The sequence below is a fragment of the Phoca vitulina genome, unplaced genomic scaffold, assembly GCF_004348235.1.
Source record: "Phoca vitulina isolate PV1807 unplaced genomic scaffold, GSC_HSeal_1.0 scaffold18, whole genome shotgun sequence".
In the NCBI taxonomy this organism is placed as follows: domain Eukaryota; kingdom Metazoa; phylum Chordata; class Mammalia; order Carnivora; family Phocidae; genus Phoca; species Phoca vitulina.
Window position 1 is genome coordinate 18,242,482 of NW_022589721.1, and position 18,820 is coordinate 18,261,301.

Here is an 18,820-nt window from a genome sequence, read left to right on the forward strand (position 1 = left end):
CTCGCTGTCTGCACATCTCAGCTCAGCGCTCGGCCCCGCTCTCAGGCATGCTCCCCCTCGGGTGGCAAGAAGGCCGCTAGCAATCCTGCGCTTGCATCCAGTTGGTTCGGTAACTCCACCACAAAGGAGCACATTCCCCACCACCACCCCAGTGGTTCTGAAAGAACTGGCAGAGGGAACCGCACTGGTTCTGACCGCTCGGCTCGGATCACGAGCCCATTCCTGAGTCACTCGTCATTGCTGGAGAACGCGATGTTCTGAGTGCTCAGAACCAAGCCACGTGCCCACCGCCCAAGGTCCCATGTGGACCAAGAGTGGGCAGGGGCCTTTCTCTGCAAAGAGCTGCTCTGCCACTGCCAGAGAAGGAGGGAAAGCCCGTTGGACAGGAGGGGCCGGCCACCAACAGGTGAAGCCCAGAGGCCAGGCCAAGACACGGCTGCCAAGGGAGGGAGGGCGTGTGGAGAACTTGACCTGGCACTGAGGGATGGGGGTTTGGGAGGCCTGGTGAAAGCAGAGTCAGGAAGAGGTGGTGCTTAATAAATTGTGGGGTGGGGGAATCCAGGTTTCCAGTCTGAATGACTGAGAAGATTATGGGACTTTTATTTGGAGTAAGGAGCATCGCAGAAAGATCAGGGGTGGGAGGCAAGGGATCCACTTGGTTCTAGAAGTGTTAAATTTGGGGTGCCCATGAGACTCTCAGCAATGGTCATAGATGCACAGAATACACACTTGGAAGACCCTCAAAGGCCATCCATCCCAGCCTCTGCCGAATTTCCCCTTCAGATACCATCCAGGTGGGTTAACTAAGTAGTCTGTTTTCCAACTGACCAGGAAAGGACCATCTGGGTTTGTTTTGTTTTGTTTTGTTTTGTTTAAGATTTATTTATTTTGGAGAGAGAGAGAGAGAGAGCAGGGGGAGGGGCAGAGGGAGAGAAGTAGACTCCCCACTGAGTGCAGAGCCCTACCCGGGGCTCAGTCTCACGACCCTGAGATCATGACCTGAGCTGAAATCACAAGTCAGACACTTGAACTGACTGAGCCACCCTGGCGCCCCTCATTGGCTTTTTAATTTATGTATTATTTTCCTTGGTTTTCATGAACCATCTTGGCCTTGTTTTTAAAAAAAAAAAAAATCAGGTTTCAGTGGAGAATGGCCGCTCCCGGCTGTGTGCACACAGCTCGGCGTCACTGTCAGCCGGCAGTCAGAGTGGGAGGGCTGGGGCTCTGCTGAGAGGGGCTGGGGCTGGAGAGGCTGTTCGGGAGCGAGCTCTCTGCAAGGACGAGTGTAGAGCTTTGGGATGGAGGAACCGGGGGGAAGGCAATTTGCCCCACGGAGGCCGGGAGGGGGCACAGATTTGGCAGTTTGAGAGAAAAGCATCAGCAGAGCAGGGAGGACAGAACATGCCAAGGTGAGGGGTGAACAGGGCAATACGAAGAGGGATTCATATTTGGATTCGGATTCGGATTCGTATGAGCCACTGTCATCTCAAACTTCCTTTGAGACGTTTGATGGTGGCCTAGTGTCAACAACAGTGCCCTGTGTTGCAAGCTCAGAGCCCATCACGTCAGGGACCCAGAGACAAACGTAGTGCCCACATAGCTCCCTGGATACTCTCGGCAACCCTTTGACGTGGGGACCATCGTCATGCCCACATTACAAACAGAAAGGCTGAGGCTTTAGCAAATTGACGTAACGTGTCCAGGCTCACCCAGGGACAAGAAGCAGAGGTAGAAAGCAGGTCTCCTTCACTCGGGGCCTGAGCTCCTAACCTCTGCCATAGAAAGCTGGTACAATAATGTGTGGGGGCCCCTAGGGGGGCTCAGTTGGTTGAGCGTCTGACTCTTGATTTTGGCTCAGGATCATGAGATCGAGGCCCGCATTGGGCTCCACACCGACATTGGGCTCTGCGCCCCGTGTGGGTCTCCCAGCCCTGTGTTGGGCTCAAGCTCAGCATGGAGTGTCCCTGAGATTCTCTCCCTCTCCCTTCTCACACTTGGGCACAGGCATGCTTCTCTCTCTTTCTCTCTCAAATAAATAAATAAAATCTAAAAAAAAAAAAGTGTCAACCAGGGCAGAATTGAGCAGCTTTGGGAAATTGGATGTTGCTTTTCACTTTTGTTTTGCTTTGTTTACTCTTTTAGGGAAATGGGAACCTGAGGTGTTCCTCACCCAGAGGGAAGGGGATTCGGGGAAAGGAGAGGATGCACCCCGATGAGTGCTGGGCTAGTCCCTGCGGAGCAGCAGGCCAGGTGGAGGAGTTAGCCTGTCGGGGGGAGACCTGCTACCTCCTCCGAGGTGGAGAGAAAAGAGATAAGTGTGGAGATGGGGAAGAAGGCGACCTTTGTCTTGTGACTTGATCGTCTCACAAGATAGAAGGCAAAATCTAAAATAGACAGGCAAAGTTAGGAAAATTAAAAATATTGGCACAGTTGCCATAGAAATTTCTATGGGCATGAACAAAACATGAGTAAGAAGATCTCAGAGCGGCACGACTCGGATGAGCCGAGCTAGTACGAGTGCACAGCACCGTCCCCAGGGTTGGCAGCTGAGACGGGGATGTAGGGCTTAAGGTCAGGTGTGGAGGGTACACAGTGGGGAGGTGGGGGGGAGGCAGAACAAACTGTAACCATACTGCTTAACCTCACTTTGCCACCTATTTGGTCGCCTATTTGGAGAACCAGAACAGGCCAGTGTTAAAGGTTCTCATTCAGCCCCGTCCTGCAGGTGGAGAATCCCCCCATTTTATAGATGTGGAAACTGAGGCTGGCCTGGCGAATAGTGCTCTGCATTTGGAGTACTCCAGGCTGCATGTGGGTTTGCGGCCTGTGAGGTGGGTATCCTGGCTGTGGCCAGAGAAGGAGGGACACCTCCATTAGTAAGTGGCAGAACTGGGATTGAAACCAGGGGAGAGCTGGCTCCAGCCCGTGTCCCTTTCCACGATCCAGGCGGGCCCTAGTGACAAGTACTGAGGGGGAGAAAGGCCGCGGGAGGCCAGGTCCTCAGCGAACGAGCTGTGGAATCTGTTGTTTCTGAGTAAACGAGTACATTCTGGGCTCCGGGCTCACATAGGCCCAGGCATAGCTGGCTTTCTTTGCCCGCCACCCCCCCGGCTTGGGTCACCACTCCTACCCCACTGCTAGCAGGAGAACAGCCCCCACTCAGAGCCCTGTGTTGCCTAAATGCATGGTGACGCTAATGGCGGGGGAGGCTGCATGGGGCTGCCACAAAGTTCATTTCATCCCCTGGAACTGGCTTGGCCAGAGGATGCCATGCAAGCTTTCTTCTACCTAATAAGAGAGCATCTCAAAGTAACAAGTGGAAAAAGACATTACAATTCAATTAAAATCTTATTCCTCTGAACGCTCCCAGAGGGAGAAAGCCACTCAGAATTTGTGAGAAATCTAATTTATAGACTCAGTGTCAGGAAATGGAATGGTTCACGGTGAACAGCTGTGTGTTCCGGGGGCCACGGAGTGGGTGTGGAACCAGAACTCCAGCAAGCCGGTTACCTCTCTGGGCCTGTTTCCTCATCTGTGAAATGAGCATCGTGGCCACGTGCTGGTGTCATGGGAATGACAGAGATTATGCATGGAAACAGCATCTTGTTACACCATCCTGCCCATGCTTAACCACATCAGCAAACTCCTTTTCTTAAAAAAAAAAAAAAAAAAATTTGTCCAGCTGAGCAACTGAGCCATAAAAACACAAGATGTAGCATCTTAAAGTTCACCTCCAGGGCCCCTGGGGGCTCAGTCGGTTGAGTATCCGACTCTTGATTTCAGTTCAGGTCATGATCTCAGGGTCGTGAGACCGAGCCCCACATCAGGCTCTGTGCTCAGCACGGAGTCTGCTTAAGATTCTCTCCCTCTGCCCCTCCCCCCCACTGTCCCTCTCCCTCTCTGTCTTTCTAAAATAAAATAAATCTTAAAAAAAGGGTTCCTTGCCCCCAGCCACCAGCTCTGCTGCTATGGACTGTTGTGTCTAAAGCAGTCTTACGCTACATTACCGAGCACCTGCCATTCTGTTCCTTCTTTTCCAGCATCGCCGTTTTAAATAACAGTTCTTTCCTCACTTCTGCAATGTTCTCTGAATTGTCACTGCCCTCGGGGGCATGCCATTCTACTCCAGACTGACCCGGAGCGCGGTGAGAAACATCTCCCGTCTTCACGGCGTGGAGCTGGCCCCCACCTGCCTGCTTCTGAGTTAGCAGAGGCCAGGTGACGTGTGCCTGCCCAGGCCACTGAACCTGGTGGCACATCAGCCCCCGCGGCTGCCCCCTCACCCCGCCCCGCGGCTGTGAGAAGTAAAGATTCCTAGGCCTGCTTCTGGTGGTTTGGGTTTAATAAGTCTGCATGGCGGGGGGGGGGGGGGGGGGGGGGGCCTCGGGAAGGGGAATTTTGCAAAGCACCCCAGGTGGTATCTGATGGTTTGGGAGCCATGTTGTAGGGCCCACCCCCCGCAAAATTCAAGTTTAGATTTAAGTACGCTGGGGAGAAATCAGTAACACTCAGGAACTAACTCAGGGTCACCAGTGACATTTCAAAGGCAATTCCCACTTAACAGATGAGAGAAATGGAGCAAGGATGGAGACAGATGAGGAGTGCGCTGGGCAGTCAGGCACGCAGAGCAAAGCCCAAGACCCCGCATCCAGTTCCTCTCTCTGCCCCACCTGCCCCCCATCACCGCCACAGGGCACTGACCCTTCCGAATCCCTTCTTCTGGGGCAGTGGACGGGTGGGGAGGTGTTGTGACTTTAGACCACAGAGGAACAATCACACACATGCGCACACACACACACAAGGTCTACCCTTAGGAACTGAGGTGGAGTCTGTTAACAGCTCTGTCAGAAGACCCAGCAAAGCTAAAAGCATCTTCTTTGGCTTTGATGTCTTGACAAGATGCTTCCTTTGAAAGCCCAGAGACAGCCCTGTTATTTCCTCTGACAGCCCCAGTGAAAAGCCCTGAAATGAGAAGTGGCGTCCCCACCGAAGCCCGGAGGTCCGATTCCTTGAGAGCGGCCCATGTGCTCCCCGGGGTGGGGGGTGGGGGGTGACGTCAGCCTGGGAGGCCCAAGGGGCGCGGGCTCCTCAGCCGGCTCTGACCTCTGCTCTGCCTCGGGCTGGAGACCCCCAGCCACAGGGGTCTCTGCGGTCTGACTCTGCACCTGCCCCCCACATGCCTTCCTAGGGAGATCAGGAGCCTGGACATTTCTTGCATCTGACAGCCAGGCTGTGTGTCAGCCACCTTGAGACAGAGTTTCCAGAGGCTGGTCTGATGGTTTGACCCATTTTTACTTCCCCTGAGGGCCACAGGCCACTTGTAGGGCGAGGTCAGGAACTGCTACCACCCTGTCTCTGGCAAGGAGGGGGGAGGAGGGATGACCGTGGGCAAGTGCGTCCTTGGGGAGGCTTCCAGAGCCTTGCTGCTCCGTGTGGTCTACCTCTGCAGCGCCGTCCTCCCCAGGGGGCTGGCAGAATCTCAGTCCCACCCCAGACTTCCTGAATCAGGACCTGTATTTTAACAAGATCCCCGTAAAGCTTGTATCCCAGCTCTGCTGCTCCAGGCTGCGTGACCTCGGCCACGCTCCTTAACCTCTCTGAGCTTCTGTGTCTACAGAGGGTCTTTGAAAAGTGAAACACTTAACACTTGACATATACCAAGACTTCAGTGAATGTTAGCTGTCATTGTTATTGGGAAAACGAGTGAGGGAGAATTGGTCTTACCATTCAGACCCGAATCATCCAGCCATGGGGAAGGAGGTCCAGACTGAATGGGAGAAAGTTCCAGATGAAAAGCGAAGAGCCCTCAACGTATGCCTAGCGAACAAACGTCAGGATGGACAGAGGAGTGTCTCTGGCCGCCTGCAGCCTCGCTGTTTAATTTGGGGTTAGTTCAGATTAGTGCTCATCCGCTTGGTTTGGGGGTTCCTACCTTCCCTTCCTGCCAGCCCCGCCCCCCCCACAAACACATCTCCAAGAGCCTGCCGCTCCCATGACTCTGTTGCCGGCGGAATGAAATGGCAGCTCCTTACCGTGGCCTTCAAGGCCCTTCACAGTCGAGGCCCACGCTGACCAGCCAGCCTCGTCCCAGCTTCCAGCCTCACGGCCTGCCCTTTTGACCTCAGTCCCGTCATTCCTCACATATGTCCTTGCTCGTGGGCTGCCTCCTCCGCCTGGGAGTTTGTTCCTCTGATTGGGGTCCCCCTCCCCTTTCTCTCTACGCCGGGATCCTACTCCACCCTCGGAGCCCTGCTTAACCAGCGGAGGCTGCGTCGTGTGCCAAGAGCACGGGGTTCAGCCTGGACTGACTTAGTTCAAATCCTAGCCCTGCCATGGACTCACCACATGACCTTGGGCAAGGCACTCGGCCCCCCTGGCCTGGGTGCGCTCTTCCGTACATTGAGGCTCGTAACAACTGCTTGGCAGAGCTGTTGTGAGGACTCCTCCACATAGTGAGGAGAGTTTCAGTGAATCAGCGTCATGGTCGTTTTATTTCTAGAACAGGATAACCTCCTCTGGGAAGCCTTTTGCCTTCCTCCCACCCTGTCCGACAGAATGAGGCACCGCCTGCTCCGTGTTTCATCAACTCTTTCTCCTTCTTGTCTGTGCAGCGTCCAGACGGTCCCCTGACGGCCTTCTCGGGGAGGGAGTCCCTGAGCTCCCTGCTTAGAGTCACAGGTCGCCCCACTCTGCACCCCATCTCGTCACTGCTTGACTCTTCTCCATGGTGCTTATCAGCTGTCGGGCTTCTGCCTGTTTATGCCCGTGAACGGGAGCTCTGCCAGAGCGGAGATTCCCGTCGGTTCTCTCATGTATGCTGGGGGCATCTGCACTCCCCGTGCTCAGTATTGGTTGACTACATGAACAGATCACTTTTGTGTTCGGGTGGCACTGCCCTGCCTGGCTGTTAGGGGCTGAATCGGGTCTCCCCCCTACCCCCCCGCCCGCCCCACCCTGCCAAATTCATGTGTTACAGTCCTACCCCTGAGAGTGGGACTGGATTTGCAGATAGGGTTTTTAAAGAGGTGAGGAGAGGGGCACCTGGGTGGCTCAGAGGTTAAACGTCTGCCTTCGGCTCAGGTCATGATCTCAGGGTCCTGGGATCGAGCTCCACATCGGGCTCCTTCTCAGCGTCTCCCTGACTGCCCCTCCCCTCCCCTGCTTGTGCTCTCTCTTGCTCAAATAAATAAATAAAATCTTTAAAAAAAATAAAACAAAAAGGTGAGGAAGGCCTTGGGATGAGCCCTAGTCCAGTATGACTGGTGTCCTTCTGGGGAGATCAGGAGGTAGACACATGCAGAAGGAAGGACGTGTGAGGACACAGTGGGAAGGGGGCCATCCACAAGCCAAGGACAGAGGCTTCGGGAGAAACCAACCCTGCAGACACTTCAGTCTTGGACTTGTAGCCCCCACAACTGTGAAAGAAATATTCCTGTTGTGGGTCTGGGGTGCTTGTTACGTATGGCAGCCCTGGCTGACTGATACTCCAGCTATGAGCTTCTCGAGGACAAGAGCGCGGCTTCCTTCATCCTCCTGCCCCCACATCCACAGGGCCCAGCCCACACCCAAACGCCATGCACAGGGGTCTGATCGAATTGCATTCCGTCCGCAACACAGAGGCTGAGGATGGAGGAAGCACCCGCTGGTGAAGGAAGGCCCTCTTCGTAATGGTCTGTAGAGGCTCGCCGTTTCCATTATATATTATTTGTTCTGAGGTCTTGTCATTGCTCATTCCTCGTTGGGTTTCTCTGTGGTGCGTGATAAATGCTGCAGTGGATACAAGGAAAACCTAGTGCATGTCAAAAACACGCAGAGGAGGCAAGGGTCTGTGTTTGGTACTTGGGCTCCCTTGCCACGAACCATGAACTTGTCGCGCTCTGTCTCCATGGTGCTGTGAGGGCTGGGACGGCTGGAAAGACGGACGTGCTGCACAGAGTAGTCACAAGTGAAGGAGATTTCTCACCTCTCCTCTCCTTCGGGGCCCCAGGATCTTCATCACAAATGTGCTTGGTCCTAACCTACTCAGGCACCCCCCACCCCAAGGCAGGGATCGCTTCTGAGGCTTCCCACTGCCGGGCCCTTGGCACCGGGGCTGGGGCAGCCAGCAAACAGCTGGGTGCTGCCCGTAAGTGGGGTGTTTGCAAGTCGGCACGGAATGTGCCTGCGCCCGGGTCAGATCCATGGGAAGCTGGACAGGGTGAGACCGGCCATGCAGGGCGGGTCTGCTGGGATACTCGCCCCCCGCCTCCCCACATGGAAGGGGCTGCGTGGGAGTTTTAACAGGCATTTCATTCATTCGTTCATTCATTCATTCACTCTTTCCTTCGTTCATTTGTTTACTTTTGCCAATTCTGCCCAGTATACATCTGAATCTGAAGATGGCTGGCAACACGTAGCCTCCACGCCCGCGAGCACCAGGCTTCACGGCGCTGGTCCCGACCTCGCCATGGCTCACGGGCCCCACGTGCTGCTCTTCTGTAGATGCTCACCCCCTCGTCGTGCCAGGATTATTCTTCCAAGGGCAGTGGTTCTGGCAGCTCCATCGCGGGGACCCTGAGAGATGGATTCTTCAAAGGCTCGATGTGTTCCGAGCCCTGCCTCCACTCCTTGCTTCTCTTCCTTCATCTTTCCTTCTTTGTGATCTGCTGCAGTTTGGACTCCTGGTTGCCCAATGAATATTAGAAGATACTGTTTATTCTGAAATGCAGTTTTTGGAACATTGAGAAGTTCTGGGATGTTTTACCACAATTTGGTTCGCTTCTGGGCCTCATTTGTCAACAGATTTAAATCATCCTACATATTGGGGAGTTTCTGTTAGAAAATTCTCTTCTCCCCTGCACCCATTCCTGCCCGATTTCTTTGTTCTGCAGGACAAAAGTCTCCTTTTGCTCCTTCTCTTAGAAATTGTATGTCAGGGCACCTGGGGGGCTCAGTCTGTGGAGGCTCTGCCTTCGGCTCGGGTCATGATCTTGGGGTCCTGAGATTGAGTCCCGCGTTGGGCTCTCTGCTCATCGGGGAGCCTGCATCTCCCTCTCATGCTCTCTCTCTCTCTCTAAAATAAATTTAGAAAGTATTTCTTAAAAAATTGTATTTCAAATGCCCAAGTCTCTTGGCTAGTGTGTGCAAATTTAGCCACCTTCCATTATGTCAATAGCACCCTCTATGGAACTTTAGGACCCCCTTCCCCTTACAGAGTTCCTCCACTCATATGAACCCCAACACACGCACATACAGGTGCACACACATAAGGGTGCGCACGCATGTGCATACGCAGTACTGAGATTTTGCTGTGCCTCCTCACCCCACATCAGCTACAGTTCCCACGAGGTAGCGTCCTGCAGTTAATTTTCCAGCCAACGTTTATAGAAAGCATACTATGGGCCAGGTATGGTTCTAGGCTCTGGGGAAACCACAGTGAAAAGTTTCTGCATCTGTGGAGTTTACATCTAAAATAGCACCGTCTAGTAGAAGGTCCCTCAAGGATAGAAACAGCCTGCGCTGTTTAATACAATAGCCACCAGCCACACGTTGCTCTTGAGCACTTGAAAAGTGGCCAGTGTGACTGAGGAACTGATTTTTAATTTTAATTTCATTAATTTAAATTCAAAGAACCGCATGTGGCTAGTGGCTGGTGTATTGAAAGCACAGTTCTAACAGAAGAAATCAATGAATAGGTAAATACTCTCCCCTCCCTCCTTTAACCACAAAATGTATGAGTAAATCTTAAATATTGGAAAGTGCTATGAAGAAAGCAAAGGAGCGTAAGGAAAAAGAGTGATGGGGGGAGGCATTAATTTCGGTGGGGTGGCGGTCGGGAAAGGCCTCTCTGTGGCAGGATGACTTTCGAATGGAGCCGTGAGCACTGAGGGGCTCTGGGGTGGGACGTTCCAGCAGAGGCCCTGAGGTGGAAAGGATGCACCTGTTCCAGCAGCCGGAGGGGGATGCTCGAGAGGGATCAGGAAGCATGGGTTTGCAGCTGTTATTCGGGCACCGAGAAAGGGCTTCATGCAGAAAGGTGACGTGAACTGATTTTTATCTTAAAACATCCCTCAGCTCTGGAGGGGGAGGAAGCAAGAGACCCATGGGAGGCTGCCGCAGGATTCCAGGCAGGAGGTGATGGTAGCTGAGACAAGGCAGGGAGAAGGGGAAGTGGTGTCAAGTGGGCTAGCACTAGATTTATTCCGAAGACAGCATCCACAGGATTGCGGATGGATTCACTGGGGTGACACAAGGAGGTTTTTAGCCAGAATGAGCAATGGTAGAGCCATTGACAGATGAGAAACTCTGGAGGAGGCAGTGAATGGCGGAGGGGGGAATGAGAATCTGATCAGCAGGAATGTGGAGGCTAAAGATGTTGATTTGGGTGTGCTCAGCAAAAAGACATGGTCCCCTCTGCTCTGCTGTGCCCACGTCCTCTCCTCACCAGTGCCCTAAGGGATCCTCGCCCACTGCTGATGACATTGCCCAGCATGGAAATTCCAGGGCTCCTCCTTAGAATGGCTGGGCCCTGGGTTCACAAGGGGAAATGCCCCTCCCTGAGTCCTGCTCAGCTTTGTCACCTGAGCCCCTAGGCAGGTGGGTATGGGCAGAGTCCCACAGAGTTGCTCATAAAAATAAGTCTTCACTTCTGCATTGACCACTCTCTTCAGTGGGACTCCCAAACCCAAGCCATTCCCCTTCTCCCTGGATGTCAGCTATACGTGTTTGAAAACCCAGCTCCCTTCTCCTTTAACCACACCATGAAAGGGCCCCTCTGTATCAGCCCATGCATCTAGACGCTCAACAAGGCTAGTTCCCCAGTTTGCGTTCTCTTAACATACCCTACTCCTATTAAGCAAATTGTTCCTATACTCCCAAATTAATATTTGTTTAATGCAATTCCAATCAAAATTCCAACAGGATTTTATTTTGCAGATGATTCTGATTTATGAGAATTGATTTAGGTAAATAAGTGATCAAAAGAACCCAGAAATGTTTTGCAAAAGAAGAGTGATATGGAGGAATTCACTCGACCAGATGTTAAAACATACTCTTTTTTGCAGGGGGGGAGTCATGTGGTAGCTGTATTTATTTTTTTCAGGAACCTCCATACTGTTTGTCACAGTGGATACATAAAACATACTCTATAAAAAAAAAATTAAGTGAGGCATAAGTATGGGTCCCAATAGCTAGATAAGAGGCACAGAATAGATGACCCAGAAACGCCCTAGTATATATAAAAATTTAATGTATGACAAAAATGATTTCACAAATTAGTGAGAAAAGATAACACAATACATGCTATGAGATAATTGGTAACTTTCAAGAAAAATGGTTAGAATTGTATCTTACAGCTTAACCCAAGATCAATTCAATTCCAGATGAGTTAAATGTAAAAAATAAAGCTAAACCACTCTAAGAAAACATAGAATAATATGTCTCAGCTATCAAAGAAGACACTTTCTTCTTTTAATGTGCAAGTGATTTTTATTTATTATTTCTGTTGAAGTAAAATTGACATATAATAGGGGCGCCTGGGTGGCTCAGTTGTTAAGCATCTGCCTTTGGCTCAGGTCATGATCCTGGGATCGAGCCCCGCATCGGGCTCCTTGCTCTGCGGGAAGCCTGCTTCTCCCTCTCCCGCTCCCCCTGCTTGTGTTCCCTCTCTCGCTGTCTTTCTGTCAAATAAATAAATAAAATCTTTAAAAAAAAAATTGACATATAATACCCTGTTAGTTTCAGATGCTCATTGTAGCGATTCCATGTTTTCTTGTCATTATGAAATGGTCCCCACGATAAGTCTAGTTACCATCTGTCACCATACAGAGTTATTACAGTATCACTGACTATATTCCCTATGCTGTACATTACATCCCCAGGACTTATTTTTTTATAAGTGAAAATTTGTACCTCTTAATCATTACCCTTTACCTATTTCGTGTGCACCCCAAATCCTCCCCTCTCTGGTAACCAGCAGTTTGTTTCTTATAATCGGAAATCACTTTCTACATATAAAATCACAATGAAAGGGGTCACAAAAGAAAAAGGTTGGTAAATTTGCTGCCTAAAACTTAAAATTTTTACATGTAAAACAAGAAAAACACCATATACAAAAGTAGAAGGTAAATGATAGACTAGAAACATTTTGCAACAAATATAATGAAGTACTGATACTCTTAATCTGGAGAGAACTCTTGTAAATTAATAATAAAACCACTGAGCATCACAAGATAAAAATGGCATAAATAAGCAATTCAAAAAGAAAGAACACACATGGCAAGTAAATCTCTGAAAACAGTTCAACCTGATTAGCAATCAAGGAAAACACAAAGGCATATTAAGATTGAAGCTGAAGCTCAGATTAAGCATCTAATTGGCAAGGCTTTTTCACGGTGATATTTCATGTAGGTAGAGTGGTAAGTCGGGCATTCTCGTTCACTGCCAAGGCAAAGGTTGGCTGGTGCAAAAGTTGGCTGTATGAGTCAAGAGAACTTCAAGTGCACAAACTCTGACCCAGTGCTTCTATATCTAAGCGTTCATCCAAAGGTAGTTGTCAGAAATAAGGACTCCGGGTGTTGACTATAATTTCGTTGAGAAGAACCAAAAACTGGAAATAAATATCCAACAAAGTTGAATGGCTAAATACATCACATGTGGTCTATCCCTACAAGATAATACCACGCAGCCATTTTTTTTAATCATCATTTTGCTCAATATTTATAGAAACCAGGAACCTTTCAATGAGTGAAAGGAAGGAACTATTTGGGGTGATTTTTTTCTCCTTTATACTTCAAAGCGTTTTCTGGATTTTCTCTACTGGTGATTTTACTCTTATGATAAGAATCAAACGTTGATACCCATTTTCTAATGCCCGTGTAAACACCACTTGCTGGCCCCAGGTACGCGTCTTGCTTCTGATGTAGCATCAGTTTAAGTAGCTTGAGAGCCCAGTGACGTCTCGTCTTCGATATCCCCTCCACCAGCCCACCCACCGCTCAGCGCCTTTGTTGCTTTTCTGTATGTTTGCCTCTAAACATGAACGAGTGACCTGCACCCTTGTTTGCTTGCTCTAGGCCAGTTCCCACTGCCGTTTCCAGAGAAAGGAAGAGAAGAATATGATCTTTCATTTTCATGTGCCCCACTCTCACCGTCTGTCCTTACCTAGGTGTTTGCTTTGTTTGGGGGGCCAGTTGGGGTGGGTTAGAAAGAAATGCTAGTTTCTCCCACCTTGTGGAAAAACACCGACCCTGTCTTTGTTCTTATCCCACAGGTATGATGCTGCCTCTTGTGTATGGCCGATGGCGCAGTAACAGTGTTCTGTGCTGAGATCATTCTCAACACTCGAACATTAGAGTTCAGCATTCAAGGGAAGCCAAAGCCATTGGTGGGGGAATAAAAGCCCAAAGCCTTTTATCTTAGTTGTTCCAAAAATTGCACTGCCCCTTTCCTACCTGCCCACCCACCCCCCCAAATTAAGCTATTGCACGCAGACAGGCAGCATGGCAAGCAAGCGAAAATCCACCACCCCATGCATGGTTCGGACACCGCAAGTAGTAGAACAGGATGTGCCCGAGGAAGGAGACAGGGCCAAAGAGAAAGGAATCAGCACGCCGCAGCCTGAAGCAGCCAAGGACAGTTGGACAGTGGAACCCGAAAACTCTTCCAAAGAAAATGAAGTGATAGAGGTGAAATCTACAGGGGAAAACCAATCCAAAAAACTCCAAGGTGGTTATGAATGCAAATACTGCCCCTACTCCACGCAGAACCTGAACGAGTTCACGGAGCACGTCGACATGCAGCACCCCAACGTGATTCTGAACCCCCTCTACGTGTGTGCCGAATGTAACTTCACAACCAAAAAGTACGACTCCTTGTCTGACCACAACTCCAAGTTCCATCCCGGGGAGACCAACTTCAAGCTGAAGTTGATCAAGCGCAATAATCAGACTGTCTTAGAGCAGTCCATCGAAGCCACCAACCACGTCGTGTCCATCGCCACCAGCGGCCCGGCGAGCGGTGACAGCGATCCTGGGATCTCCGTGAGTAAGACCCCCATCATGAAGCCAGGGAAACCAAAAGCTGATGCCAAGAAGGTGCCCAAGAAGCCCGAGGAGGCCACCCCCGAGAACCACGTGGAGGGGACGGCCCGCCTGGTGACCGACGCGGCTGAGATCCTCTCGAGACTCGGAGGCGTGGAGCTCCTCCAGGACACGCTAGGGCACGTCATGCCTTCTGTCCAGCTCCCACCAAATATCAACCTTGTCCCCAAGGTCCCCGTCCCGCTGAATACTACCAAATACAACTCCGCCCTGGACACGAATGCCACTATGATCAACTCCTTCAACAAGTTCCCTTACCCAACACAGGCTGAGTTGTCCTGGCTAACCGCGGCTTCCAAACACCCAGAGGAGCACATCAGAATCTGGTTTGCCACACAGCGCTTAAAGCACGGCATCAGCTGGTCCCCAGAGGAGGTGGAGGAGGCCCGGAAAAAGATGTTTAATGGCACCATCCAGTCGGTACCCCCGACGATCACCGTGCTGCCAGCCCAGTTGGCGCCCACAAAGATGTCACAGCCCATCCTCCAGACAGCGCTGCCATGCCAGATTCTCGGCCAGACCAGCCTGGTGCTGACTCAGGTGACGAGCGGGTCAACAACCGTCTCCTGCTCCCCCATCACGCTTGCCGTGGCCGGAGTGACCAACCACGGCCAAAAGAGACCTTTAGTGACTCCCCAAGCTGCCTCTGAGCCCAAGCGTCCACATGTCGCTCAGGTGCCAGAGCCCCCACCCAAGGTGGCCAACCCTTCGCTGACCCCGGCCAGCGACCGTAAGAAGACAAAGGAGCAGATCGCACATCTCAAGGCGAGCTTTCTCCAGAGCCAGTTCCCTGACGATGCGGAGGTCTATCGGCTCATCGAGGTGACCGGCCTTGCCAGGAGTGAGATCAAGAAGTGGTTCAGCGACCACCGGTACCGGTGTCAAAGGGGCATCGTCCACATCACCAGCGAATCCCTTGCCAAAGACCAGCTGGCCATCGCAGCCTCCCGACACGGCCGCACGTACCACGCATACCCAGACTTTGCCCCACAGAAATTCAAAGAAAAAACCCAGGGTCAGGTTAAAATCCTGGAAGACAGCTTTCTGAAAAGCTCCTTCCCGACCCAAGTAGAACTGGATAGGCTAAGGGTGGACACGAAACTGAGCAGGAGAGAGATTGAATCCTGGTTCTCGGAGAGACGGAAGCTTCGGGACAGCATGGAGCAAGCTGTCTTGGATTCCATGGGGGCTGGCAAAAAAGGCCAAGACGTGGTGGCCCCCAACGGTGCTCTGTCTCGGCTCGACCAGCTCTCTGGGGCCCAGCTAGCCGGTGCTCTGCCCAGCCCTTCACCAGCAATTACAAAGAGCCAAGAACAGGTACATCTCCTGAGGAGCACGTTTGCAAGAACCCAGTGGCCTACCCCCCAGGAGTATGACCAGTTAGCAGCCAAGACCGGCCTGGTCCGAACTGAAATTGTGCGTTGGTTCAAGGAGAACAGATGCTTGCTAAAAACCGGGACCTTAAAGTGGATGGAGCAGTCCCAGCACCAGCACCTGGCCGGCGAGCACGGTTACGATGCCTCGCAGAGGAGAGCCGCGAGGGCCGGCACCGCCGAGAGCCCGAAGAACGGGAGCGAGGTGGCTCAGCCACATTACAAGGACCCCAAAAAGCTCTGCGAAGAGGACTTGGAGAAGTTGGTACCCAGGGTGAAAGTGAGCAACGAGCAAGCAAAAGATGGGGCGCCGGCCAAGCCTCCAGAAGCCACCTCGGACAGGTCAGAGGGCAGTGGCGGGGACGGCCCGGGCAGCGACGAGAACGAGGAGTCGGGCGTTGTGGATTGGGTGGAGGTCACGGTCGGAGAGGAGGACGCCGTCTCAGACAGATCCGACAGCTGGAGTCAGACCGCAGCCGAAGGCACCGCAGAACTGGCCGGCTCGGACTCCGACAGCATCCCTGCCGAGGCCGGCCAGGCCTAACAGGTAACTAACTCCACCTGCTCTCCACCCAGGGAACGAGGGGAGCATGCTGCTTTTCTTTCTTTTTATTGCCAGGGTCAATAGAGGTTGTAGGGGACAGAGATGTTGACACAGATGATGGGGTCTTGTTTTTAAAAGGAAGAAAAATAGTGATGCCAGCAGGCCGGGTCGAAAGACCCGGAGGGGGTCCTGCTGGACCAGTCAAGAGGGTCGTTGGCTTCACGTAGGATGGCACGCAGGTGCGAGCCAGCAGGATGCCAGAGCAGAGTCTGCTGAACATATAGAGAGAGAGCAGATAAAGAAGGAGGGAGGGTCTGGGAGACTCAGAAAGGAAAGGAGCATGAGTCCCGTCTTTGCTTGGGGTCTGGGGTTTTTATTAACGATTGTGGTCTAGTGCATGTGGCCTCTCAGGCACCCAGGAACTGGTCAGAACAAGGACAGGGCGCAGGTGTCCTCCTAAGTCTCTCATTCCCTGGAGCCCAGAGGGTCTTGACGTAAGATGTCTAGCGCCAGTGGTCTGGAATAGGCAGATGCACCTGCCGGCCTCGCCCGGTCATTCCTGGGATGTTACCTGTTGTGCTGGAAGACTCCAGAGAAATCATTAACTCCTTGCCCCTTACAAGGAGGACATACACTAAGGCGTGCGTAGGGCGGAGGTGCAGGTCCTCTCGAGAACAGAAGCAGGAAAGGGAGCGAAAAGCAGACTTTTATGGGCTCCTTCAGTTTCCTTGTAGGGACTCACGAGGGGCTGGCAGATCCTGTGTCCCCATCTGCAAGGCTGAGGGGTGACGATGCTGCCGCCAGTGGCCTGTTTTGGACACCACCCTCCGGGGCCTGTCCGTTCGGACGTCTAGACGCAGTTGTAGCCCGGAGAAATCCTTCGCCTGCTTTGTGTTCACTGCTGTAAGAAACAAGCGCGAAAAGGATGGGTCTTTTCCTTTTTCTTTCCTTTTTTTTTTTTTTTTTCATTTTCTTTCCTTTTTGGATTTTTAAGAGTAATTAACCAAGTTTACTGGCTAGAGATTTGGGGTTGTTTCTTTTAACCTGACAGGTCTGGGTATTTGCCTTGGCATGGCTAAAGGAAGGCACGGATCTCACTAAGTAACCCAGCTCCTAATTGTGCTGATTGGGTCCCTGGAACCCCTTCAAATCTGGAAGAGACTGATGTAAATGAGGCCTGTGGAGCCACAAAAGCCTGGGAAGGGAGGTTACCATGGTTACTAATGGCCATGTCATCCACATGATGGGACTTGCCACCCAAGCCCTGGTGTTTGTGCTTTCACGAGAGGTCTGCGCACATCAAGGCCTAAAAGCCCAGCCGCCTGCTTGGTGGTGGGTTTAGAGTAGAGGGGGCAGCGGGGAGAGGGGTGCAGGAGGCAGAGATCACCTTGGCCAAAGCCGAAACGTTCCAAGGGCAGCTTGGAACCAGGAGGAAGATGTGCGATTTACAATCTGCCCGGATGGGCTTCTCCAGAGGTCACTTAAAAGGCAACAGAAGGGGACCCCGCCTCCCGCCCCCCGCGTCATCTTTTCAAATAATAAAATAAAGGTAAGAACCTCCAGAATGATTGAAAAGGTTCCCAAGGGAGCCCTGGAAATTACCATACCTCTTTATTAATGAGTTCGGACAACTTTGGTCAGCCACTCATCGACTCATTTATTTTGTAGTAAGATAAGGTGCCTGGCAACAAAATAAAGTCTTCTGGAAACCCTGTTTTAGCCAGTTCTATCAGCTAGTGAAAGAGCGATTTAAGGGACAGCCAATTGCAGATGCCAGCAAGTCTTCTTCCCCGCTGCCCCCGCACCCCGACTTTTCAGGGGAGCGGTCATGGGTTACAGGTGAGGATGCAGCACAGCGGGGACGGGCTGGTGATAGGAGGGGGCTAAAGGCTACGGAGGCCACCGAGAGTACCCACTGCCCCCCACCATCTGGCTACCCTGGTTCCTCCCTCTGGCTATTGTCCTGCCTTCTTTTGAAACCCTACCAGCCCCACTCATATCTTCCTTGTTGAAATGAGGGAGCGATTTTTTTTTTGTCGAGTCAGAATCTCCTGAAAGCTCCTTGTTTGCCTTGTCTCCCGTCCTTGACCTTTTCCAATGCCTGACGGAAGTCTACGTGATTGCTTTTTCCTCCTGCCGTGGAGCAGACAATAGGGCTCAGTTCAATTCAGCAAATCCATTCTGCACTCCTACTGTGCGCCAGGCTCTGTGCTAAGCACCAGGTTAACGGGATGAAGAAGACAGATGAGAGTCCTCACTCACATGGAGCTCAGTCAGGCCGAGGAGAGAGGAAATTGCTCTTTCCTTTACTGGCCGGGGTGATCCATGGGGTGATGGGGACGTGCACAGCTGTGCACGGGAGCACTCAGGAGGGGCACCCAGGCTGAGGTCAGGGCAGGCTGCCTGGAGGAAGGGACATCTGTCTCGGGCTAGCTGAGGGGAAGGAGTTAACCAGGGCACCAACAAGGAAGAGTGGTTCATGTGGAAGCAGCAGACAAGGCAGAGAAGGAATGGTACAGTTGAGGAGCCAAGAGAGTTGGGGCATAGCCAGCAACCTGAGTGTGGGGCTCGGGACGATGGGAAAGGGCAACTGGAAGAAAAGACGATGGTTTTCCCCAGCAGGCAAAGCTATTCCGAACCAGTCGTGTTGCGAGTTTGAATATGAGAATGCTAAGTGTCCCTGTCTCCCAGAGTGAGCTTGGGTGGCACTTCCAGATCCCCATCCCTGAGTGGGGGTTGTCTAGAGGGAGGCCTCTAGACGGACGCCCCTGTGGCCACCTGTCCCCATGCCTTCTCCCCCAAGCTGTACCACCACCAACAGCTGA

The 18,820-nt window shown here is 52.0% G+C and overlaps 2 protein-coding genes across 3 annotated transcripts in view; one reads left to right on the top strand and one right to left on the bottom strand.

Moving 5' to 3' along the window:
* Window positions 1-18,820, top strand: part of ZHX2 (zinc fingers and homeoboxes 2) — a 154,290-nt gene that overhangs the window by 125,579 nt on the left and 9,891 nt on the right. The window contains exons 3-4 of one of the 2 annotated variants that reach the window (XM_032415942.1): window positions 13,250-15,998; window positions 16,719-16,805. In XM_032415942.1, the coding sequence (XP_032271833.1) occupies window positions 13,479-15,995 (2,517 nt within the window). In that variant the 5' untranslated portion in view covers window positions 13,250-13,478 and the 3' untranslated portion in view covers window positions 15,996-15,998; window positions 16,719-16,805. Of the gene's footprint in view, window positions 1-13,249; window positions 15,999-16,718; window positions 16,806-18,820 lie in introns of those variants that run through there. The other variant, XM_032415941.1, reaches the window with a different exon arrangement.
* DERL1 (derlin 1) overlaps window positions 16,011-18,820 on the bottom strand; it is a 68,086-nt gene continuing 65,276 nt past the window's right edge. Inside the window, exon 8 of the mRNA XM_032415943.1 lies at window positions 16,011-16,896. Within this exon, the coding sequence (XP_032271834.1) occupies window positions 16,734-16,896 (163 nt within the window). The 3' untranslated portion in view covers window positions 16,011-16,733. The remainder of the gene's footprint in view (window positions 16,897-18,820) is intronic.